The 26,504-nt window shown below is 39.1% G+C and overlaps 1 protein-coding gene and 1 pseudogene across 1 annotated transcript; one reads left to right on the top strand and one right to left on the bottom strand.

The window, feature by feature from the left end:
* Positions 1-1,349: 1,349 nt before the first annotated feature.
* LOC139718942 (U2 small nuclear ribonucleoprotein A'-like) lies at positions 1,350-18,682 on the bottom strand. Its single transcript, XM_071630388.1, has 10 exons — positions 18,526-18,682; positions 9,377-9,417; positions 8,711-8,817; positions 7,929-8,007; positions 7,012-7,058; positions 6,277-6,379; positions 5,669-5,748; positions 4,244-4,316; positions 2,661-2,772; positions 1,350-1,485 (listed from the first exon to the last, which is right to left on the bottom strand). The coding sequence occupies exons 1-10, from the start codon at positions 18,605-18,607 to the stop codon at positions 1,370-1,372; spliced, it is 840 nt and encodes a 279-aa protein (XP_071486489.1). The 5' UTR covers positions 18,608-18,682; the 3' UTR covers positions 1,350-1,369.
* Positions 13,448-15,745, top strand: LOC139718975 (uncharacterized; annotated as a pseudogene).
* Positions 18,683-26,504: the final 7,822 nt, after the last annotated feature.

Below are 26,504 nucleotides of genomic sequence, written 5' to 3'. Positions count from 1 at the left end.
ACATGATTCATGGCAACCATATAAATGGTGTACCATAAACTTCCACTTACTCAGTGCTTGACTGACATGAATGGAAACAGCATGACCTTTTAGAATCTCACTGTGGTGTTTCTGATTTTAAAAAAAAATAGTGATGATAATTTTTTTTTAAAGGACAAAAAATTAAGAGGCAAGTCTTCCCTTAGAACAAGACACAAAATACCCTAGTTTTCTGGAAAAAAAAGAGGAAAAAATTTAACCTGAAGCCAACTTTGCTGATCTCTTTACCAGTCACCTGCTTGTCAAATTAGGAAATGGGCATTGCCCACCTGCAAAGATAAGCACGCACATTCAAACAAGAAAGAAGTAATCCACTAGTGTAGAGAAATAGCCATAGAATGAATCAAGTATGAAATAAACTGGATACTGCTCAGTATCTACGATTATGGATTCTATGCAGATCTCTAACAAACCGGCAGTAACTAACAATAGTCAAGTCCTGTTTTAGAGGAGTAGGAAATTGCATTATGCACACAATGTACAATCACAAGCAATGCATTCTGATTGCCCATGGTCACTACCATACTTTCAAAGTAACTGTTTATTCTTTTCCTCCTCTTTGATCATTTCATGTATCAAACATCTTTACAAACTTGAACTCTGGGTCACAGATTTTACCTTTCAGTCTACATTGATAAAGTGTGTCCCTTAACATAGATGGAATTCATAAACAAAGAATTCATCTGAAGTATCAATAAAATTTTGATGTACTGTGATGGAAACCATAAAAGGTAAAATATCAGTGAATCTCATCCCATCTAATGAGCAGAAATTAGACTTAGAATGAAAAGAAATGTGTCCAAAACTACAATAGCATTCTTCCCCATCAGTAATATTAATGCTGCATGAGAAATGTACATCTTATCTGTCAAGTTCATCCAACAATCTGCACAGATGACATATATAATATTGATAATGGCAAAGGATATGCCTCCATGACTCACACATACAAGAGGGCTCTGGATTCTAAACATCCACAGCTCTTTTCACATCTTGATGTACCTTTATAAATTTTATGACAATTTTAGCAACAAAAAAAAAATAAAAAAAATGAAAATGAAAGAAAGAGCAAGAGCGAAGAACTTGGAATGTCCCGTCCACTGACAGAAAACTGTCCTCAAATGTATCACCACGGCTGAAACAAACTCGAGGACAGTATGACTCATACACTTGTATCTCTTGTCTGTCAGCACTTTCCACATTCAAATCACTCCTGGGCAATGTCTACAGAGCAACAGTCAAGAGTTCTGTTGAGAGTTTCCTTCAAATGATAACTCCAAATACAACATCATAGTTCCTGATCTCTAGACACGCTGTGGTCATCTACTGGTCAGTGAACTGCAATCGGTGGCTGCCCGTTGGTCAGTTGCTGCTGCTGAGGCTGACCCTCATCCATTGGTTCCCCTGCATCATCCTCCTCTTCCTCCTCCTCCTCTCCTCCTTCAGCTAGACACGAGAGAAAGAGAAATAGAAGGAGTAAAGCAAGCCTCTTTCATCCAAACACATATCATCTCTCAAAAATTTTCACAACTCTCTGACAAGTATATGAAGGTTCCATGCATTAACCAATGCGAACATAAATAAAACGATATGGTTTTTATACTTAGTGTGAAATACATTTCACTGTGCTTCTATTGGCACAAATTCTGCGAGACAAATAAACAACTCACCTTTTCCACTACATCAATTTGCTACCACAAAATTTACATTTAAACCTGAAAACATGCAATGAAAACTGAATGTCATATTTCCATGATCTGTACATCTAGGCGAAATGAACGAGTTGTTTTTTCTCAAACTGCTCGGACAGCAAAGACATCAGACTTGGGCTGCCTTACTTGGCATGGGTTTTGCAAACAGATGTAACACATACACACAGTGCCAATTCTGGCACCCCATAAATATACAGTATGTGTCATGCCCCCTCTAATCCAAAGTAGCAGTTATGTGGTGAATTTCCCACAGAGGATGAATCTAAATCCCTGCAAAACAATACTTATGGCAACACTGCAGAGATAATTGAAAACAAAGTACATACTGTATACGCTATAATTTTCGCGTACATAAATTTTCGCGAACTGCCGCTGTCACACATTTTCGCGAGTGGTTAAATTCGCTATTGGGGGACCAGAGAAAATATGAAGTGGCAAAGAAAGTGTGTATTTTCAACTTACTAGCAAATAAAAATGATACTAGTGATACACTGCATGATAAAAACTTACCAAACTCTGCGAAGTAGTAAGTTATAATTCAACATTTTTGAAGTGATTAAGTCCATAGCGCTAGATTTCTGACGAGTGGTCCCCTTGCGATAATGGATTGGCTCTCTACAGTATTCGTAAGTAGACATGGACGTGCGTAAACAAGCTTAGCCAGTATGGTCTGTTCGGTAAGCCATGACATGGTATACAGTACTGAAATGTTCGTATCATCAAGGCAAGGGATTCATTTTGGAAGGTAATATTTTCGCGTGTTGTTAATTTCGCGAATAGCTCCCGACTCGCGAAATTCACGAAAATAAAACCCCCGCGAAATATATAGCGTATACAGTATATCATCCACCAAGGGACCTTCTTGTTTGGGACTTTGCCCGAAGATGGGGACCCTTGCAGCCAACATACCTTGTGCTTTCTTCTTGCCGGCAGCGTCGTCCTTCCCTGGCACCTGGCCCGACTGCAGCAGCTGCTTCAACCTCTCGACCTCCTCGAAGCTCTCTGCCTTGGCAATGGCAGCCTGTACAGGGTAGGACACAGTAAACAGATGCGATTGTTAGCACACTTTGCCCATGTCTGCACTGACATTCTTTTCTCACATTGACTTTGAGAACTTGTGGCTCAATAAATGAAACTACTGAGTGTCAGTTGTGATGTGTCTACACTGTAGTTTTGGTCTGCTGGCAGCAGTGGCACTGCCCATGTGAAAGGTACTGTATAAGCTGTTATTTTCGCAAATTAAGAGGTCACAGACATTTTCACGAGATGTTGTTTTCACGAATTGACACCGATGCTCTCATAAAAACATTGTTTCCCAAGCACATGGCAACATTTTCATGTGTTGTTAAATTTACGATTCAACTCTGATTTGCCAAATTTGCGAAAAATTAAACCCTCAGAAAAATAATAGCTTATACAGTACTTTATCAAAATTGCCATGACCTCCGGAGGGAACTTAAAATTGCAGGTCAAATGGTAGCTTACCCATAAGCATGTGAGCGCTTCTTTAGCGGCAACATTAAATCCAAACAAAATCGTATTATGTCTGTACACAAAATCGTTCCAAAGTCATCACCCCTGACAAAATGAAAGCTTCACAGGATTTCAACAAGTTTCATGAGAAATCAAGATTTCAGCTATAAGAGAAAAACACAACTACGTAACCAAAAAATTATTCCATCATGAATAATGCCTCCGGCACCACTTCGTGGCGGAGGCATAAGAACCCTTGCAAGGTCTCCAGAAACCTACCATGCATAAACAACATCACAAAGTCCCATAAATATTGCAGATGCGTTTTCTATATGGTAAAGCCTCATCACTGCTGGCAATACCCTTCCCGACCAACCTGCCATCTCTACTATGCACTTATTGCCTTCATCCTTTGTAGATGTACAGGAATTCAGTGGGTAAAATCTACGTCCAAAGATGTATGCAGGAATTGAATCCTGAAAGGTCCACAATACTCCCACATTTATCATATTGATCCTTACCATGTATTTGGACAGTACCAAGAGCCACTGATCAAAATGCCAGCTGATGCTTATATTTCCACAACTCACCTTATAGCAGGTTGCACTGATTCAAGCATACATGGCCAATTTATCCATTGAAAGGATATATTACTGACAAATTGATCTCCCGGATATATCACTGATGTATCCATCTACAGGATATATGACTGATGTATGCATCTACTGGATGATACTACTCATGTATCCCTCTACTGCATATATCACTGATTTATTCATCAATCACATATATTACAGATGTATCCATCTACATGACACATTACTGATGTATCCATCTACCTTACTCATTACTGATGTATACATCTACCTGATATATTACTCATGTGTCATACACATGTATCTACTGGACATATTACTCATATATCAACCCTACCAGATATATTACTGCTCGAAAGATTTTTTTTTAAAGGGAAAAAGGTGTATTTACCTTGCCCAGGTGAGAATGAAAGCACCACTCACCTTGATGGCAGCAATGTCTTCTGGAGATGGACCTGTTTTCTGTTCAGTGGGGAGGCCAGCCCCTGGTACAAACCTGTAGTAAGGTAGAGCACAGACATTTCACAAATTGACAAACTGGAGAACTTCAAAGCTTCATTCAAGACTCACATTTTTCACCAGGCATTCAATTGCTCTCTTGGAGGAGTATGCACCTTTGAATGTTTCTTAAAGTGAAAACAAAGTTCTGGTAAGGGCTTGAGAACCCGTCTGGCACCATTTCATATTTGCTTGCAATATATTGAAAGAGTCTACAAAGAAACTTACCTGGCTGACGCGGTTTGCCGGAATGGTGAGTCGTTTTGGAGTATTTTGAGAAAAATAATAAAAGTCGGTAGACCGACTTTTCTTCCAGAAGGCTCCAGACTAACTCGGTCTCAGGGAAAACTCGACCCTATTTCAGACAATTTACACACAGTTCGTGATGTTCATCAGTACTCTATAATACTACGAGTACCAAACGAGGCCTTACTGAGAAGACAGGAAAGTGCATGCTAATCCTGTACAAAACAAATGGGCAGCGCGCGGTCCTCAAGCCTGCTAGTATACACACATCACCTCAGTTGCTGAGACGCGCGGTCTTTGAAGTTTTTGTTGTTGTTTATCAAGCGTCTTTTGTTTTTAGAGGTGCTTGAGAGGCGCACACTAATTTTGCATGCGCGCCAAAGAGATTTTTGATGCGCGCGTTGTAACAACTTGGACCATTACTGCGAGTAGCCAGAATGCTACAATGTAGTTTATACTATAGGCCGCTCCCATATGCATATTACAACACTGTACAATCCAGAGGGACAACCAATACAACTCATCCCGCCGTCAAGCAAAGCGAGGCCGAGTTATCCCCAAGTCCGAGTGTAGCCTGACCCCGTTCGGGTAAGGTCTGAGACTGAACGTTTTTGGTTATTTCCCATTTTCGTCGTTACCCATCGAATATCTTGTTATTACAGCGTTATTCTGCACATTTCCTAGGCATACATTCACATTTTGGAGCAAAATTTGACAACTTTTGCAGGCGTACCAGAACTTTGTTTGGGGTTTAAACAGATGTATGGCCCTATACAAAAGCCATAGATCCTCCTCATCATCATCATCGTCACTTCACTTAACAACGGGATACACAGACTGAGTAATCATCCAATAAGGTCTGTTTTTGCTGTGAAACAGTGACAAATCAACAACATACACATTTTAAGCATACTTGTAATTCAGCAGAATCAAAATAAAAATGATGAGCATACACATTTGACTCAATAAGTCCAGGTTAAAATAACATTTACAGTATGAGCCTCAACCTTCTATGCAAGAATGACACAAAAAGACTTTCAGTGTGCAGTTGATGAGAAAATTATAACCTTAGCCTCAATTTTGGCCCCTGCTCATTCTACTCACGTCCTTGATCTCCTGCCCAGATCCTTGGCCAGCTTTTCTCCCTTCTTGCCCTTGAATAGCTGTGCTGCTGCTTCCCTCTCCTGTGATGCCAACAAAAAAGTGACGTAATCAAAACATGCAATCACCTCCCCCTATTAAACACCATCCTTTAAATTAATTATTGTATTCACACAGATTTCAAGACACTGAACATGTATCAGATCTGACAGCTGGTTTAAAAAGAAGAAGAAGAAGAAGAAGGAGAAGAAGAAGAAGAAGAAAAAGAAGAAGAAGAAGAAGAAGAAGAAAATGACACACACACACAAAAAGGAAAATAACAACTTCCTGTAAAGGGTCAGGTACACTAACATTGTGAAGTAGAAAATTCAAAATGACTTAAAAGAAATCTACAGAAATTTGATGCCTGTGGCATTGCTCACTAAAAACTGGTGCCAAATTTTTGGGCAAGGACCTAAATGTCTAGTAGACATGTGTATTACTTGGTAATACAATTTTGGAAACACAACCTTTCCCATGAACCTGCAGTATTTTCAGCAAAAGCAGTACAAAATACTGAAAAAAAAAGCAACAGCGGGCATCTCTGCATCTGACAGAGCTTGGGACCTTACCCTGAGCCTGATTTTCCTGAAGTCCAGTATCCTGAGGTTGGGAAGTTTGTGGATGACGTACAGTCTGTAGTGCTTCTTCCCCATCACTGGGTTTCTGAGGAGGCTGGACATATTGTGCAAAGAGCAAATAAAAAGAGATTCATGACTGCAACTTCAGACTCAACAGGCACAGCGATAGATTGGAACTAAGAACCTGTTTGCTACAGTTCATATGTACCACTGCAGGCTAGAAGTTTTCCATTTCTACTGAAGAGATTCAGTGACCCCAAAACACAAAATATGCAGAGAAATATGTGGTCAATAATATCAGGGCTCAACATTAGCAAAGGCCCGGGACCAGTAAAAGTTGATGTTGGGCCACCAAACTTTCAAAGAGAATATCTTTTGGTGGCCCAATCAGACAACTAAGATTAGAAATAAACTGCTATGTTTCCTTTTACTTAAATCCACTGCACTTCTTTTGCAGGCCACTAGCATTTCAAATTCACTGATAAATGTGGCCCAAATGGGCCATCTGAGAAAAAAAAGTTAAATATCGAGCCCTGATGATTTGTACATTCTGCAGCATTTGTTATCAGTAATAGAATTAAAACAATATCAAATTATGAATCATTATTGGCAGATAACGAGCCAGGAGTGTAGAACGTATTCACATAGTGTGCAGGTGTTGTAAGTACGGCTCTGTCTGTGTAACACATATGCACTAGGAATGGTGTATGGAAAAAAAGTACTCACCTTAATGTTGTTAGTTGTGTGATGGATGCAAGGTTATCAAGATCCCCCTGTGGAATGCAATATGGATTTAGATATGAGTGTACAACATGAAACGGTATCATCAAAATGTTCATAATAGGCATTGCTTGTAATCACTTGTCATGAAAAAGTTTGTGTAAACACAGACTGCCTTCAATAGGAAGTTCCCACAGTACAACTGTGTTGTTAAAAACATAGGCATCTCAGCTCTCTTTAAATTCTTTCAAACATTGCGTTAATAACATGAGAAAGGCTGCCCTTTTAGCCGAAGTCTTTCTTGAAGTTTAATTTAATTTCTTCTGCTTAATTGCTGAAACTGAATAGAAACTAGAGAAGTTAGGAAAACAACAACAACAAGACAACAAAGAAGGCAGGCTCCCCTGGATAGGATCCTCTACATTAATGACATCAAATTAATTGATTTCAACTACTATATACACAACTTAGCACAACATAATTTGTCACTTGTAGTTGTGATTCTATCCTTTGACATTTAAATCTGTAAGAACTCACTTGGCCTATTAATCAAAGATGACCACTCACATTCACAATGTGTTTTAAGTACAGAACTTTCTTCTTTAATTGTTTTTCAAGGGGAAAATGTATATCATCTTAAAGAAAGCAGGTTACTGTAAAAGTGGATATTTTCGTGCAACTAATTTCCGCACTCTGCAGGGTTAGAAGAATTTCACATGTTTTTAATTCCATGGAATTAAGACATCAACTACTGGAACAGATATGGCAAGCAGTAATATTTGTGTGCTTTTATTTTCACACTAGTTTCTGGTTGCGTGTAATGCGCAAACATTTCAACACCGCAAAAATTTCCACTTTTACAGTAATCAATTAAATTCAGAGTTAAGAAGATGATAAAGAAGGATACCATTATAATTACATACCAGTTCGGCAATGCTGTTATTTGTGAGGATTATGGATTCCAGGCGTGGAAGGTTTTCCTGTAGATTCTCTCCAATCCGGCTAAAATTTGGTGCAAATTGGAAACACAGAGTTGTTAACAAAACTATGAGAGCAAATACGTTGAATATGTGCAAAATATGGACAAGAGGAGACTTCCAGCAAACTACTGAGAAAAAAAGGTGCTGGCCTCTATCCTAAATGAGCAGCTCCTATCCAATTATTCACCTACTTTCTCTTTTTCAACCTATTATTATGCTACTTCTTTATCTTGCTGCAACACTAATACTCAACAATAGATGGTGGATTGAATTATATAACTGTAGTCCACTACAATTCAAACTGTATACAAATGTCAAGTGTGTTATTCATATCACTTCTGCAATGTTTTCTACATTTCTTCTCCATTTTGATATAACATAGATTTCCTCAAACAATGCTAAAGCTTGCAGACCACTCCCCCCACCCCACATTTCAGTTTCTTTAAATAAAAAAAAAAAAGAAAAAGACATTCCTCTCATTGAAGAAGGGTCGGGGGATTGAATCTTGACTCAACCAACCACAAGCTAGCCAGAGCTCACCCAAAACATCAGTAATTACAATTTAGATTCATGATTTTACACTGCCGATGTCAAGTCACCACACGTACCTATCCAATACCATGAAGAAACTCTTCAAAAGGATGCAGAAGAAACAACAGGAAAGATATACAGACAACGGCTGAAGTCAAAGTTGATTGTGTTACCTGTGAAAATGCATTGCTCACCATATTCTATTGTTGTTAAGCAGCAGGCATTTAAGCCTCTTGAGTAGGGGGAATCCGTCCAGTTTCCTGAGTTCATTGTCCGATAGGTCGATGGTGTCAAACTGGTCCTGCAGAATTTTCAAAAGACAGCTTTTGAGTGACATGAACTTCAGCATGTCTGGCAGGAAACATTTCATATTGTAGTTTGGAGGCAGCTTCTGTATCCCTTTCTGGGCTACCACAACAAAATACCAATTACACTCCATACACATGGGTTATAACAGACTGAAAACAACAATTTCTCTGATTCTCTCTCACAAAAAACAAACAAACAACAAAACAGAATAAACATACTAAAATAGAAATATACACTGAGTATAACTTAAAACTAAACAATACACTGAATCTCCTCTGAGTCACTGTTAAATCAGCATCCCTGAACATATTCTTTCAGACTATCACTACTACTTCAGACTTTCCAGCAACTTACACATCAATAACATACATTTGTACACCTTTGTAATTCTAACATACACACAAATATATTCTTATCTTTGTTTCAATAAATTATTGACACTCAACTGTTCAGTTTGCATACTACTTTTAGATTATCATTTGTCTATATTAAGCTTTGCGCAATTCATCAATGATTAATGTGCTACGTTTTACCTACCACAATGCACTTACCACAGTTGCTCCAAGATTCTCAATTACTGGTATCTTGTATCCTACAAGCAAATACAAGTAATAGAAAACATTAATACATATGTATGCTTATAAATTAACTATATGACAGTTACAAAGCTTTTGGAAGTTCACACATTACATTTCACAAGCATCTTCTCATACATAAAAAAGAGAATATGGCACAGAAATCATCACTGCTGAATTATCAACTTTGTTTAGACATTAAAGTGAATCCATAGAATTATGGTAGAGTCATCTTTCTTGTGCATGTGCACCAGAAACCCAAACTTCTCGATCCAAAGATCAAGAGTTTGGCTGCCAGTGTGAATGGACGACCACAGATTGCGAAGATTTTGCGATGTTAAACTTCTCGATCTTTTGCAAGTCCAAAGTGTGACCTCGGCTATAGAGTCTAAAACTACAGTTGCAGTCAGCCCTAGACCTAGTGTAGTGACATTTGATTTGATTTCTTCATAGCAGTTTACTCCAGACATTAGCATGATTAGACGATGGTGTACAGCGATGGACTGTGTTTTACATCACTAACGATGAGAGCTAGTGTTAAGAAGTCTATACCAGAATGTTTGTTAACTGTAATGTAAATTTAATGTTTGTGTCAATGAAAATATGCATGTGAATGTGGATAGATATTACTAAGCAGAAAAAATAACTTGAACATCCTCATTCATCCCGATTTTGCTGTATGGTTGGGTGTCCAATACATTGACACCCTAACGTTTTTCTATTAATAGAAACTTAAAATATCTCACAATTTGCCTGAAATTTTACTTACATTGCAAGAAACTACTCTGAATCCACAAGTGTGCATTAAAAATGAAATTTGCGGTACACGCTCCACGATAACTGCTTCGAACGCGTGGGGTGTTATTTTGACGCACTCAGTTGCGCCGTAATTTTGAAACCAACACCCCTACCCTCTATTGACAATACGTGTGAAATGCACGCAATGCTTTTCCAATGTGCATTTACTATCTACGGTATCTTTGTTTTGCTGATGATCTTGTTTATAATCAGGTTTTTCAGTAATATTTTGACATCTCCAAATCTTACCATTTTTAGTTTACAAGTGTCAGAAAATTGTTGGAAAATCTCAATCACTTGAAACGCTGCTCTGTACACAAGCACAGTACGAATACGTTCAGCGCATGCACTAAGGGTCAATCATTTGGTCTGAATGTATAGCATTACAGCGGGGTTTTTTATGGTGCCGTCGAAAAGCTACAATTATTTTTTCTCTTTTCCTCAGCCAGGTCTTGCACTAGCGGTTGTATAGTTTCACAGCGGTTAAACGTGTGCACAAGTGTGTGCTACCACTTATATCTTTCTCTTTCTTTTCAATCTTTGTTTCTTTCATTTTCAGGTAGAATCTTAATACCTTAATTTCCCTTTCCTTCCTATCAATCATTTCCTTGTGGATTTCCTCTATCTTTCTAAATTTCCTATTTAAACTGTACTTTCTGCCTAATTGTTCTTTGTTTCCTTCATGGGTTGTTTTTCCCTCCAAATACAACTTTTACAAGGGTCGGATCTTTCCTTTTCCTCCTCTCCAATATCTTTTTCTAATGTGTCGTTCTAATGAATTCTTTTCTCTATTTCCTTTTCAACCTGTATAATTCTTTCTTCCTTTCAGGGACTATTCATCTTTGCTTTCATCCAGTTTTGATTCATCTTTCATTCTATTATCTTACCTAACTAGTGTTTTTCTGTTTTAAATCTATATTTTTCTCGTGTTCCTTTTTTCTTTTCAAACATATCCATTTCTCCCTTGCTTTCCTTTATAATGCAAGTTCCTCTTCTTTCTTTCCTTCCATTATCTTTTACTCTTATTTTATTCTGTTTGTAAGCCTTTTGTTTCATTTTTCCCAGTTTTTTTTCTCAATCTTTTCTTGCATTTCCTTTTCCCCCTTTACCTAGCCTAAAGGCTTCATATTCTTTCACCCTCGCCTTGTTGTCTTATAACCACATTTTTCACAATCTTCTTTTATTCACACACACACACACACACACAACACAAACAACCCCAATCCTCAATGAATTGTTACCGCGACGCTACAAGCTGAGAAAGGCAGAAAAATTATTATCTTTTTAAAGATACCATACAATGTAGAAGAACGTTGCTCTGATCGCTAGGAGATAGATATTACTAACCTGTTAGTGTTAGTACAGTAGCTACATTATTTCAGATCAATCGCGGCACTCGCTGAACGTGTTTTGTAAACCGTCCTGTGCTATTTTAGCTATCTCAAGTAACTTTATCTGATCCTGTCCTGTGCAATGCAGTTTTGCATTGCATGCCATTGCCCATTTATTGGAGATCATTGTTGTCTGACAAACTGGCACTTGTAACTGGTGCGAAAGTAAAAGACAGACACTAATCATCACTATTAATAGAGTAGTTTTCTCGATATGCGGCCAGACACTGATATGCGGCAGGGCAGTTTCTTTCATTAATGAAACTGACCAGTCGTTACTAAGTTCGTTCACCGATTGACCCAAGAAAAAATGTCGTCCCTTTGTTCTCTACACGTGGGACTGAGCACATGCGATGCTTTTTCGCTGCAAAACAACTTGAAGATCCCAAGGGTATCATCTCACGACGGTAAGTTTGCTAAATATTAATTGATAAATTAAGGCGTATAGACATACCTAGGTCATTCTAAAGCGAATATTCTGTGGTTCTGGTGGTCAATTTGACTTGATGTGAGAGAGCATGAATGCCTGTCTTCCCCCCGTGACTGACAATGTATGAGTGAATGCTAAACGGGTGTTTCCGAGGGGAGGCCGCAAAGCAAAAACGATAGAGGGCGCATACTTCGGTGCACGGCATATGCGTGCTGTTCATATCAATGATGCGCTCTTCATCGCTACGCTCGCATTATGCGTGCTCATCATCGTGGCGCCTGCTGGTGCATACGGTTGTAAACCTAGCCTCTTATAGAGATTCCAATGTGTGCTCCTTACCTGTAAGCACCTTGCCCGATTGTCGGGGCAAGTGGTTCAATCAAAGTCGGGGCAAGTGTTTAAGAAGAATGGGAGAAAACGCTTGCCCTAATTAGGCTAGCAAAATTTTTGCAGTCACTTTTTTTTTCACTCCCTGAAACCACTGAGTTGAGACAACCATACAGATGCCAAAAGAAATTGCTTAGTGATGACACGCATGAAATTTCATTTCCGCAATGCTATGTTACGATTCACAAGCTTGTTGATCATGTACTATGTTTATAAGTGTGGATCAATAGGAGCCTATTACTTGCTCTTTAGCATGATTGTGTTTTTAAAAAATCCCCTTGATTTCCGAGTAGTTATCTAAACCAGTTTCCCACATTTTTGAACTTGCTTTTTGGGCAAGAAAAATTAATGTTTGGGCAAGTGTTCTGCCACAATTTGAAAATCTGTTTGCCCCACCAAGCAAGTGGTACAAAAAAGTTATGTATTACCCTGGATTGTAAATAAATCTAACCATTATTTTGTTATATCCTGATAATCCTGAATTCTGATACAATGTACGTGTATTTATGTATTAAACTTATCAAAATATATTACAGTGACATATTCAAGATACCGGTATTATAATCTTTATCATGTATTATATAGGCCTATATTAATGTAAATCATCTTTGAAAACTTAACAAATAAGTACATTATGTAGGCCTACTGCTAGGTGCAACGCAGCAAGTCTTATTAGACTTAACCAATAGTTACGTAGGGTATATTGACTAACATAACCGGCTATGCGGTATATTGTATACTGCAGTAACATGACCGTAATATAACATAACGGGTATATAACCGTCTACGCGTGTCGTATATAAATGTCATTCGTTATATGCAAACAGTAACACATGAAATGGAATACTTCGAAATAAGACAGCTAGGGTCTAGACAATCATCTAGAATTTGTATAATATTATAGCCTCTCTCTCTCTCCCACTCTCCCTCTCTCTATATACGCATGTATGAAATAAGCAATTCATATGACTCTTTTTTTTTCTTTCTTTTTTGTGTCTTTTCTTTTGTTTCTTTCTTCCTTCCTTTAAAATTTTGCAGATTATGCCGAAAGCAAAGTATTCAGAGGAGTCTCTAGAGGATGCATTAAACAGGGTGAGACTCGGTGAGATGTAACAGAGACAAGCATCGATCCAGTATTCCATTCCTCGGAGCACCCTGTATGACAAATTGACAGGTCGCCGTCCAGACGGTATTAACAAACGTGGTCCGTCTCCGTACCTAACGGCTGCTGAAGAGGCTCGCGTTGCCAAATGGGCGATTCAGATGTCCAGAGTCGGTTACGGCCGAAACAAGCAACAAATTCTGAAGGTACATGCGAATATGATTGCAATTCAAAAATAAAAAATAAAAAAAATCCTGAGCAGTGCATGTACCTGCCTCTGCTCACATGTCAGTTTTATGACCGGTTTTACACAATGTAATCTTGGGTTGTGATTTTAAAAAAAAAAATTTGCTAGATAGATAGCATTTCTCTACGCATATTTGTAGTGATAGCGTATACGCAAAGAAAATGAATAACGCAAGGAGATAAATTACTTGAATCGCTGCAAGGAAACATAAAAGGATCCTCTACATGTATTTTACTTTTTATTTTTTCTTCAATGAAAAGGGCTTTTACATGACATGATACATTCTATATGCTTTTTAAAAAAGGAAAGAAAATATATGAAAATATGTTACTAGTATCGGACTTAGTTTTCTCTTCATTTCCTTTACTCTTAACTTTGTACACTTTTTGCTCGCTTTATTTTTTTATAGATGGTCCAGTGCATAGTAAGAGCAGAAAACAGGAAGACCCCATTCAAGGATGACAAGCCTGGGAACAATTGGTTCCAGCGTTTCATGACAAGGAACCCAACGCTGTCATTCCGAACTCCGCAGGGTCTGGGTATGGAGAGGGCCGTCCTCACAACTGAGAGATTAGACAACTGGTTTAGAGGTCTGCGCGAATATCTGGAGTCAGAACACCAATCAAGCATCCTAGACTGCCCCGACCAGATCTGGAATGCCGACGAAAGCGGATTTGCGATGGCCCAAAAGGAGACAGAGTCGTGAGCATGAAAGGGTCGAAGTTCGTCTACGCGTTTACGTCCACGACGAAAACGATGCTGACTACACTGGAGGCAGCCTCCGCTTCCGGGAAATTCGCCCCTCCTTTCATCATCTATCCCGGGCAGCGAGCATCGTGCAATTGGAAGCCTCTCGAGGGAGCACCAGACAGTTGGTTCTACGGCTTCAGCAAGGGTGGATGGATGAACAGCGAACTGTTCTACTCCTGGATCGCTAACCATTTCCATCCATTCTTGCGAAGCCTTGGGACCAACTTTCCGGTGCTCCTTCTCGTCGACGGCCATGCAAGCCACGTTGACCATCATGTGGGCGAATTCTGCGCTGATCACGGGATCATTCTTTACCGACTGCTTCCGCATTCGTCTCATGTCACGCAACCTCTTGACCTCTCAGTCTTTGGGCCCCTCAAGAAAGCCTACGAGAAGGCGCAATCAGCGTGGAAAGATGAGCATCCAGGCATCTTTCCGACCAAGGCAGTCTTCGCTGGCATCTTCGTGAAGGCCTGGAAGGAAATGAAGCCGGAGTACGCTCGCGCAGGCTTCAGAGTCGCCGGTCTGTATCCATTCACCGGGGAATATGATCGGCAGAAAGTAGAAGCTTCCACGCTCTTCAAAGAGGCTCCGGTTGTCCAACCTACTTCTCAACCTGCGGAGACAACTTCTTCTCAACCTGCGGAGACAAACCCAGCTACGGCTACTACGTCGACTTCCACCGGTTCTGCAACTCTACAGGCAAAGGAGAGTACACAGTCAGGCTCGTTGTCCGCCTTTCCCGACTCTTCGCGACAAGCAGTTACAGAGCGCCGGCCAACTGACTACGTTGCATCCGCCTTGGATAGGTACCTGGTGTACCCAGAAGCGAAGAAAGCACAACAGAAGATCAGGGAAGAGCTCCCGAAAGCCATATCAGGAATCGAGATGAGGGCATATCAGAAGAGAAAGAGAGAGGAGAAGGAAGCAGAAGAGGAGCGGAAGAGAAAACGAAGGGAAGAGAAAACGAAGGGAAGAGAGGGAGGCGAGGAAAGAGGAGAAGAAGAAGAAAACTGAGAAGGCATCGGGAAAAAGAGAAGCGAAGAGAGCCCGTGCTGATGACGAGATTTCGGAGGATCGATGCGGCGAGTGCGATGGTGATTTCGATGACGATGACGCAGAATGGGTGGGGTGTAACCACTGCAAGCGTTGGTTCCACGTAGCGTGCTCGGAGCTGGTTGGTATGACCATCGATGAGATCGAGGAAGTTGACTTCATGTGCCAGTTCTGTGTCGATTAAATACGTAAAGCACCTGCCTAATTCACTTAAGTTTAGCTAAAATCCCATTTTTTTTTTTTTTGTTTGTTCATTTTTACCGAAAAGAACACGGTATATAGCTTATCATCTCGTGTTTCAGGTTTTAAATGAGTCTGAACACTCTTGGACATTGCCATGAAATGTTTCATGGTCGAAGTTTTTTTTTTTCCCCCCGTGAATGTTCATTATTCCTAAATTCGAAAATTCCAAAGGTTTGTCCGGAAACATTTCAGTGTTTTTAATTTCGAAGAGCACACTCTAGGTTGGTTTGCGCTGTGTGTACGCATCTTATTTCACGCCGATCTACAATGCCACATTAATATCATTTTCTTTGTCTTTCACTGTTCAATTTCCTCTTATCTAAGTGCAATGTACAAGCATTCCTCAATTTCGTAATTCAAAAGTGATGTCCGGAAATTCATCGATGTTCTTAGTTTCGAAAAGCACACTTTAGTCACGTGTTTGCATGTATGAAAATAAGAACCTTTTTTTTCCGCCAGTCTACAATGTCACATATTATGACCTCATTTGTCTTTCAATGTTGAGTTTTCTCTTTTTTTAGTGCAATGTACAAACATTAAAAAGAACACACAGTACATTCTGTTTTTATGCCATTTCAACCATCCTTTTTATTTATTGTGAGGGTAAACCGTCTCAGCATGTATATAGTGTGCATATAGATATATTTATAATTATTTATTTATACATGATGCCTCTTCTATTGTGCGTGTGTATACTTGATGTCTTCCATACCTCCTTCTCCCACTCATACCATTTGCTTTTTAATCTATTTTCATTTTCTCAACAGACAATTACTACTTGCGTACTTGTTTTTTAATGGCTGCTACTAAAAAAGAAAGAGAAAAGAAAGAAAATGAGGAAACAGTGAAAAAAATCACTGAGAACAGAAAATAAAAAGTTGTTTCTGACATTCAACTTTCTTTAAAAGTATTGTTCTCTGTGAGACAAAATATTTATTCCTCGAATGCTGTCTGCTGGTGCTTTTTCGTATGTATGCTTGAAGAAACATTATCTTTTCTAGCATGTCCGAGTGCAAGTTTATTTCTTTTTTTTATTCTGCTAGAAAGAGAGAGAGAGAGAGAGAGAGAGGGAGAGGAAGGGGAGACAGGGAGGGAGGGAAGAGAAGGGAGGTGAAACTTTTAACTTGAGCAAAAACACAAATACAACCTTGTAGTTTACGATTGCGCAGCACGCACACAAGACTCACACGACTGTTTTAAAATTCACTTCAGTACGATTTAGGTTAGTTTTAAAGACACAAAATTGATTTCTTTTCTTTTACTTTTACATATCTGAGACCAAGTTTATTTCCGAATTTTTCATTCTGCTTGAAAGGGAGAGAGAGAGAAAAAAAAAAGGAAGGGAGGGGAGAGAAAGAGAGCTCTAACACGTCATATTTTACGTTCGCGCGTATGCGCGCGCACACACTGTCGTTTATGCGCGATGCACCGCACCGCACGCTGGTTGATTATGCACAGAATTGTCTTCAGATTATTTTGAAAGACTCAAAATTAAATGAAAAAGATAATGGCAAAAAAATACAAAATGATCGAAGCAATATTCACAGAAAATAAAATGGCATAATCCAGTTTAAGTGACAATTTTCTAACAGCGGAAATGAAATTCACAAAATCCTGGGGGTTGTCAAATTTTGTCAGAATACAACATAAAGACATTCGACCTTTCTGTGGTAAGCAGCTTACAGGGATGCCAAGTTCAAAAAAATTTTATGAGTGAGATTTTCATGACTCGGCATCTCAGCATGCGAATGTGCGCACGAGCGAGGGTGTGGGAGGGGCAATCCAACTGACCATACCGCATACCAACGCATCCCGTTTTGCCATACGTACACGATCACTGCCCACTGAATGGTCCCAGATGACCACAAGAATCGCCATTGCGCTTATTATCGGTGCCTGGCGTGTTGAGTAAGTCCCATTTGTCTAATTCATACTACTAGGAATCGCATTATCAATTGTCTTCCGGCTGTTTCAAAGAGGGCGACAGGTTTTTCCAATGTCGCAAAAGTGTTAACATGCCGCAAACCAAGCGATCTACTCGTAATAGCGCCCTTTAGAGATGGACATTGTTATCAATAATACTAGGTCTAGTAGTAACTACACGCAGCCGCTGTCGCGAAGCGACACGGCTGCACCTCTATTCCCTCGCAGACGTTGTCATTTTTCAGTGTGGTTGTGCGACTCCTTCATGAATATCTTTATTAATCGTGGAAAACTAAAATACAAGGAATTATCGTAATCTATGATAATCATTCAATAATCAGTATGCGATTTTTTGTTTAATTACGTCAAAAACTCACCGAAATCTGTGGCTGAAATCAGGTCTGTAAACGTCCTTATTGCTTCACTCCTCATCTGCGTGTTATTTGAATGGCATTCACTCTCGTATACTACAATGTACAACGTAGGTAGTCGGAGAGCTAGAGGGCGCCTCAATCGTAACATTAAATCGTAACAATCGTAACATTAAAGTCTAACGTTACAAAACAGAAGCATCATTGCCATCAATATTGGCTGTCATTGCACTAGTTAGCTCCTGACCGGACCCTAGCCCTCGGATATAGCGGGGGAGATTTGTACGCGGATGCAGCATTGCCAGCAGTGCGTGTAAATTACAGTACAGTGACTATGTACTATCATGCACGGCCACTACACTACGGGACGGGAGATGTTGTTCTCAGACACTGTCACAACGAAAAAACTGGGCCAGAATTTACTTACCCCGAAGATCTAATTCTCTGTCTCTGACGGGATTCAAGTACTGCGCAGCCTGCTCTATCAATTCTGGTGTTAATTTGACCATCTTGTCTTTAGAACGTATGAAAACCAGATTTACAGCGAGAGTTGTTTGACGTTCACAACGCACGTTTTGTAAACGCGCTCCAGATTTCTACGTGTGTTATGAGGAAGTGTTAATACAGCATTGTATGTTACTTTGTCAATGCTCAAATATTCCATGACGAGCGCAATTGTGAAAATTAAAAGAAATTGCCAACTTTGTATTACATTGTACAAGACACTATTTCTGTTATCATTTGTCAGTATTATTTTGCCACATCGTAGTTCTCATTTTACAAGTGATTTACTGATTGAAAAAAAAATGTGTGAAGTGTCAACTATCCTATTAAAGGACAAGTTCACCTTCATAGACATGTGGGTTGAGACTGAGTGAATGCAGCAATATTACTAGAACACATCAGTGAGAGTTTGAGGAAAATCGGACAATCCATACAAAAGTTGTAATTTTTGAAGTTTCCGCTCGGTCAAGGCTGGATGAAAAGACTACTGTAGTTTGTGATGTCACATGTGTACAATGATATAAAGAAAGAATAAAGAAAATTCAACATATTTCCATTTTTCTCGCATAACAAAAGAACACTGTTTGACTTCTCTCTTTCAGAAGGCAGGGGAAATAATTACCCTTAACATAAATATCAGTAACAAGTCGAAGAAATGTGTACTTTATTCAAAAAGTAAAGTTTTGTGAAGCTCTCTTTTTATTTTCCTTGTATCGTACAGATGTCATATTTTTGCCCATATTGTCATATGCTTGAGGCAATAGAGTAATGTTTGAGCAAAACAAACAAACAAACAAACAGCCCATGTTTTAAATAATGTATTGAGCACCATGTAGATGAGAACCAAAGGTAACAAAAACAAAGCAAGAAAGTGGAGTCAAATTGCTAAGCGGCAGAATTTCCTTTGTTTAACATATCTAATTCTGAATGTTATCTGTACTCTTGTCTCAGTGCTTCAAATGATACCTTCTAAGGTTGTCGATGATATGGCAATTCACCCCAAGAAAATTCTAAATTCAGTTTTCAGCCAATGTACATGCTTTTATTACATGACATAGCTTACAATACTCAGAAAAAAAAAGACCTAGTGAGGACATAATATATTGTGAAAAAAGGGGAATCTTTTCAGTGTCAATTCTTGTCTGTTTGGAAGTGTTTTGGACATATGCTCTGTTGTATGAAGTATATTTGTTTCACACACAGTATACACGACACATTCAGAACAAGGAAAAGTAGAAATTACGCGGTGCGTAAAATGTGTCCCCGCCGGAAGTAGCATTTAGTAGCAAAATGTACAATATCGGTAAAAAATCAAGGTCAAAGGTCAAAGAAGTCAAAGGTCAAAATTCTGTGTAGAAGTTTTGAAGCCCTCACCTAGTGCCATCACAAAAAGCAAACGGAATCGAAATCGGGAGAAGTCAAAGGTCAAAATTCTGTGTAGAAGTTTTGAAGCCCTCACCTAGTGCCATCACAAAAAGCAAACGGAATCGAAATCGGGTTAGAAATGGCAAAGGAGTAGCATTTTGTAGCCAATGTACAATATAGGTAAAAAATCAAGGTCAAAGGTCAAAGAAGTCAAAGGTCAAAATTCTGTGTAGAAGTTTTGAAGCCCTCACCTAGTGCCATCACATAAAGAAAACGGAATCGAAATCGGGTTAGAAATGGCAAAGGAGGAGCATTTTGTAGCCAATGTACAATATAGGTCAAAAATCAAGGTCAAAGGTCAAAGAAGTCAAGGGTCAAAATTCTGTGTAGAAGTTTTGAAGCCCTCACCTACAGACTGTAGTGCCATCACATAAAGCAAACGGAAATGAAATTGGGTTAGAAATGGCAAAGGAGTAGCATTTTGTAGCAAAATGTACAATGCAGGTCAAAAATCAAGGTCAAAGGTCAAAGAAGTCAAAGGTCAAAATTCTGTGTAGAAATTTTGAAGCCCTCACCTAGTGCCATCACATAAAGCAAACGGAATCAAAATCGGGTTAGAAATGGCGAAGGAGTAGCATTTTGTAGCCAATGTACAATATAGGTCAAAAATCAAGGTCAAAGGTCAAAGAAGTCAAAGGTCAAAATTCTGTGTAGAAGTTTTGAAGCCCTCACCTATTGCCATCACATAAAGCAAACGGAATCGAAATCGGGTTAGAAATGGCGAAGGAGTAGCATTTTGAAGCAAAATGTACAATATAGGTCAAAGGTCAAGGTCAAAGGTCACAACTGAAATTCTGTGTAGAAGTTTCAAAGCTCCCATGTAGTGCTATCATATAAAGCAAACAGAATCAAAATTGGCTCATAAATGACAGAGAAGTAGCAAATTGAACATTTTGATCACACACGGACGCACAGACAGACGGACGGACAGACAGACGGACGGACGGACACACGGACACACACACGTACGGAGCCCGTTTCATAGTCCCCTGCTCGAACTCGTTCGGCGGGGACAAAAATCCTACATAACATGATGTACAGTACTGTGATCTCTTGCTTGTCTACAATGCTCCTTGCCTTTCTTTCCTTCTCTCCCTCTCTCCGTCTGTCAGTCTGTCTGTCAGTCACTATATATAAGTGATTATAATATATATATATATATATATATGTATATATATAAACATTGTAGTTGCTCCATGTATTGGCAGTACTAGAAGCAATAATAATGTCACTATAGAGTAATGCATTAAAAGCCAATTGCCTTGATTTTAATTCAAAATCCGAATTTTCAGGGGCCTCCCCCTTCGTCAGGGATGACAGTGCTAATCCCTGATGAAGGGGGAGGCCCCCGAAAATTCGGATTTTTAGTTAAAATCAAGGCAATTGGCATTTAATGCATTACTCTATTGTGACATTATTATTGCTATGTTATTACACATATACATGTCTGCACGTATATCTGATCACATAATACAGTATATTATATACAGACTATCATCTGATCATAAGACCAGTAACACTTTTCATAAACAACACATATAATGCACATGATTCATCAAAATCATTCAAAGTAAAGACAAAGATGGAGGTTGCATACACCAGTTATGTATTTCTGACAACATTCTGTACATACAAAATCATTTGAGTGTGACATCACAAGAGGCATTCAAACTATGAATGATACACTGTACATGGCAAGACATACATTTGTGTCTCATTAAGAAAATTCCTCTCTTTTTACAATAGGTATACAGCAGTTTTATTCCTGTGTCTGCTTTCACAGCCTTTAACTACCTATTCAGAATACTCTGGTGGCACAGTGAATTTTCCTTTAATGTTCAACAAGTCCTTTACATAAATGCTACATAATTTTTTAGAACACAATGATTTGATCATCCAGTCATGTTCCATTCTTGCACAAAGTTTGGAGAAAATCTAGTCTAAGTTAGAAATTTATCAAGTGCATGAAACTGTAACAGTTTGGTACTCCATGCACATGCAGAGAAAATTTTGTCAAGTTGAGCTTTCCGTAATTTCCTTGGATACGCACTTTGTGCCGACAATCCCATAGGCAGCACACCAGACCCAAAAAGAAAGAGGTACAAGCAAGGTAAACCTACATGTATCTCTGCACAAGGTGTCCACTCCTGTACCACAAGGCTTTGACACCAACTCATTCACCTAAATATCGATGGATGCACTACAGAGAAGCAGACTGCCCGTGCCCGTTTCACCAGTCTTTAGTAGAAACCCACTAGAGTTCCCTGATTTTGAGAGAACCTCCAAAGCTATCATCCAAATATAAAGGTAGAAATTACATTCTTCTTGCCACAAGAGGACATTATTGTACTTTATACATGTGCATACTAACATTATTCTTTTAATTTGTTTTCAAACATTTTCTATGAAAAAAAAAATTCAAAAGAAAAAAATGTTGTGTAAAAAACCTATGGGAAAAAAACAATTCTAATGGTTCTTTACACATTTTTACACATATTTTTTTCCTATTTGTATTTAATATAGCAGTTTGGGCAACACACTGCACCAAGGCAGAAGAGGTGGAAGAAGTGATAAAGGAAACCAAACACAACCAGATCATGGTAAACGGCGAATTTTGGAAAGCGTTTGGCGAATGGATAGAAGTGAGCTCTTGAAATGTTGCAACCTACATTGTTATACCATCCCTAACTACCCTTTAGTGTCAGTAAAATAGCATAACACAAAAGTAAATATCATTGCTAAATTGAAACAAATTCAAAATGAAATACACACAGAGAAATTAGGGTTCAATTTATAGGGTTCTTATTTTCACCCTATGAGCAAAGTGAACCAAGTTGCATCTTCTAGGGTTCAGGATGGATGTAGGGGTGCAAATCAGAACCCTAAAGGGAGCCAGTCTATAAGGTTTAAATTCGGAACCTCTCAATAGTCTTTCCCGAAAGCTGATGTGTGGGTGTTGTACCGGTATAGTGTTTGCTTAAAATGCCACATCATTTTTTGATATTATCGTATAATTTTTATTTGAAATATAACTACACATTGTTAAAGAATATCAGTGTCATCAATAATACTCTAATACAATAACAACTATTTTGATTAAATATATTTTCTCTTCTCACACCGGGATCAAGAATATTATTTCAATGACGCTATCATAGAGAGAATGCATATGAGTACCATCCACATACACATATTACTAGTATGCATGTACACATGCACCATTGAGCACTTCATCAATGGCAAGCACGCCGTAGGTAAACGTTCACACTACTGATGTTCCTCGTTTGGAGTGGACAGACGACCGTGAGGTTGGGATGATAAATCAATCCCTTTGATGAGCCCAACGTTGTGAGTAGATAATTGTACTGTACTTCCGTTGAAAATATTTCACGTGATAATCGATGATGATATGTGTGAATTATGCTCATAAAATGCTTAGTGGTGAAAAACTGATGCGAAAGAGTTGTATCGAGGTACAACGTATGTGTAGAAGTGTAATCACACACACAATTAAGCATAGCGAGTAACGCAATGAAAGTGCACGGTAATACGAAAAGCCTCGAACCAAGGTACAGCATGTGTAAATTAGGTGACCGGATATAGTCACATCTTTTTTGTTTATGGGAATTACTACATGTGAGCCGAGTTGAGGCTCAGTTTGGCATATTGGTTTCTGTGAAGTTGACAGAAAGAACAATGTTACATGCAGGCAGGTATGACGTGCCTTATGAAGAAAATTAGTGTATACATGGTTCATTTAGGAGAATTTAAGACATGTATGAAGATTGAAGTCAGAAAATCTAGGTTGGCCTTGACTTGTTGTCAGAACATTTATCAAGGTCGGAGACAAGGAAAATAGCATGTGTGTTATAGATTAGGAATGCCATAGTCATAGAGCTTAAGCAGTGATACGCCATATGTGAATTCCGATGATATTCACTGGAGAAGGTGCATGCGCTAGACATGACACAGAATAAGTCACACAAACAAGATACATATGGTAAATCACAAGTGTGTTTTATACTTGATCCCATACTGTAGCAGGTACATATTCCAATATTGATTGTATGTCGAACTTTGTTTGTTAAATTTCACTTACAGATTGAACCTTGCTGATCCATGCTGATGCATGCATGGTGTTAGCTTGGTCTCATGTACTGGACCAAAGTGACCTGTGTTTGATTGATTATTTATCATCGGTGTTGTCATGGTGTGTCGCCAACATCAAGTTCAATAACGGTCTTCAGGATGAGTAATGCAGGTCAACCTTGAGACACTGGTGAGCCATACAAGGTGCCAGAGCTGGAGATGGAAGATGCTCAGGATGTCAATCCTGGTTCCTCGTTGAGTCAGTTTGGAAGCCATGCCAGTTCTTCTGAGAGTGATGGCCAGAAGGGCAGCTATTTGGCAGCTGAATCAGCTGCTATGGAAACGCATCAAGAACTAAGAGCTCTAGGAGTTTCGACTTACGCAGCGTAAGCTGAGGTTAGCTATGAAGACCAAGCTGCAGGTTGCTGAAGCCGAGGAGCAGATATACCTTGACTACGAGAACAAGAAGTTGGGAGTCGGCTTTCCTGTGAGAGCAGAGGATGAAACCTTGCTGTACCCAACTGAATGCAGCAACGAGTACCAACGAGTATACACGAGTACACCGATTTCCCTGACTGGAGAAGTAGCGAAAATGTTATTTTCAAACGTCTGACTTTTAGCAGATCTAGTAAAAAATCCAATACGATCATCAGCATCATGTAGTATCCCTGAACCAGGTTTGATGAAAGTCCATCAATTTTTTTCCTTAGATACATCCCTACGGCCCTGGAGACAGACAAACAACCTGAAAATATATGCCTCCGGCATCCTTCAGGGCGGAGGCATAATAATAAGACTCCCATATGTCAGGAGGTACCTTTAAACCTTATCAAATTTGAGATAGGTCAGACTGAATCCCTCGACCCCCCACTTAGAATTTCTACGCACCACAGCTCTAGACACATCTTTCCATTTTAATGATTACCTCCCTGATTTTAACTGAAGGTGAGCCTGAAGCCACTCCATGAAATGAAGGTTAGCAATTTTTTTGTTTGCAAAATACCGTATGTCCCCCCAAAAAAATACAACGGGGCCCTCCGCAATGATATCTTTAACAATAGTGAATCAATCTAAATACAAACTCAGGGTATGAAACTATACCAGTGGTAACTCATTGCCCACATCTTACAGAAAACCCCATTCGATTTGCTTCAGTGGTCAAGGAAAAATGAGGAATTTTGTAGAGGATGTTGAGAATCTCTTCCGTCCAAATTCTGTCTATCATTCACACACAAGAGCATTGAATTGCTAAAATTGGAAGAATCAGACTCATGACATGCTTTACAACAATCCACATTTCTCTGTGACCGCTTAACCAAATTGAATGGGGTTTTCTGCAAAATAGAGCTACGATGTTATATTTTAAGACCCCGAAGTAGCACTTAGACAGGTCGATCATATTGGGTGTTATCAATTCGAAAATCTAGTTGTAATTTTTGGGGCGACTTACTGCAGCATGTCCCAAAAAAATTACAATCAGATTTTTGCATTGATAACACCCAATATGATTAATTCTTTTAATGCCACGTCAGGGTCTTAAAATATAACATTTTAGCAAAATAGAACCCTAAATGGAGTCGCTATTTTTACAACGATATGAACCAAAAAGGGTGCAAGTTTGCACCTTAGTTTTTGTTCACCACATGGGGTGCAGAAAAAGAACCCAATGAAGGGGTGCAAATACAGTGTGTATGCACCATATATGGTGTTAAATATAGGGTGCCAAATAAGCACCCCTTTTTGGGGTGAAAAACACGACCTTAAATGGAGCCGCTGGTGTTACAACGATATGAACCCTAAACAGAACCTGAATAGAACCGTAATTTCTCTGTGTGTAGGACAAAATATCACAAAGTATAAAAAAGTGTAACAGCTGAGTATGATGAAGTAAGCAATAAAATGACCAGCTTGTATTGATTCAATTGGATTATTTTGATGATTGCAATTTGTTTCTAATCCCACTTATTTAAATCCCATTTTCTGTGTCTCATATTTCTTCAGGGAGTCATCAGGACCGAGGGAGAAGTCAACTATGTCAAATTCACCCTAATAGAACATGGGATGCTACCACCTGAAGAAAAGTTGTACAAACTACTTGAAACAGCATGTGTCTGGGCCTGCTATAAGGATGCACTATCCAGCTTTTTCTTTGGTATCACCGACGACACATATGATGAGGCATGGAAGATGCTGTGAAGAGGTATGGACACCATTCAAGGTTCTCTAGGCCTTTAGAGACCACCTGAACAAATGGCCAAAGATCAGTTCCAAAGATGTGCCAGCCCTGCAGAAATTTGCAGATTTCTTCACCAGTTGCTGTGATGTAATGGCATATCATGTTGAAGGACTTCAAGTGCTAAATGACTGCCTAGAAAATCAGAAGCTCAT

Source organism: Diadema antillarum, unplaced genomic scaffold, assembly GCF_040938485.1.
Source record: "Diadema antillarum isolate AM-2024a unplaced genomic scaffold, OU_Dant_1.0 scf00000103, whole genome shotgun sequence".
NCBI lineage: Eukaryota > Metazoa > Echinodermata > Echinoidea > Diadematoida > Diadematidae > Diadema > Diadema antillarum.
Note: the sequence above shows the minus strand (reverse complement) of the source record. Positions and strands in the feature narration are given on the sequence as shown.

Coding starts and splice junctions, on each gene's coding strand:
- LOC139718942 (XM_071630388.1), bottom strand. CDS start 18,607: ATGGTCAAATTAACACCAGAATTGATAGAGCAGGCTGCGCAGTACTTG. Junction 8,008..8,710: donor CTTAACAACAATAGAATATG/GTGAGCAATGCA, acceptor ACCAAATTTTAG/CCGGATTGGAGAGAATCTAC. Junction 6,380..7,011: donor ACACAACTAACAACATTAAG/GTGAGTACTTTT, acceptor CAATATGTCCAG/CCTCCTCAGAAACCCAGTGA.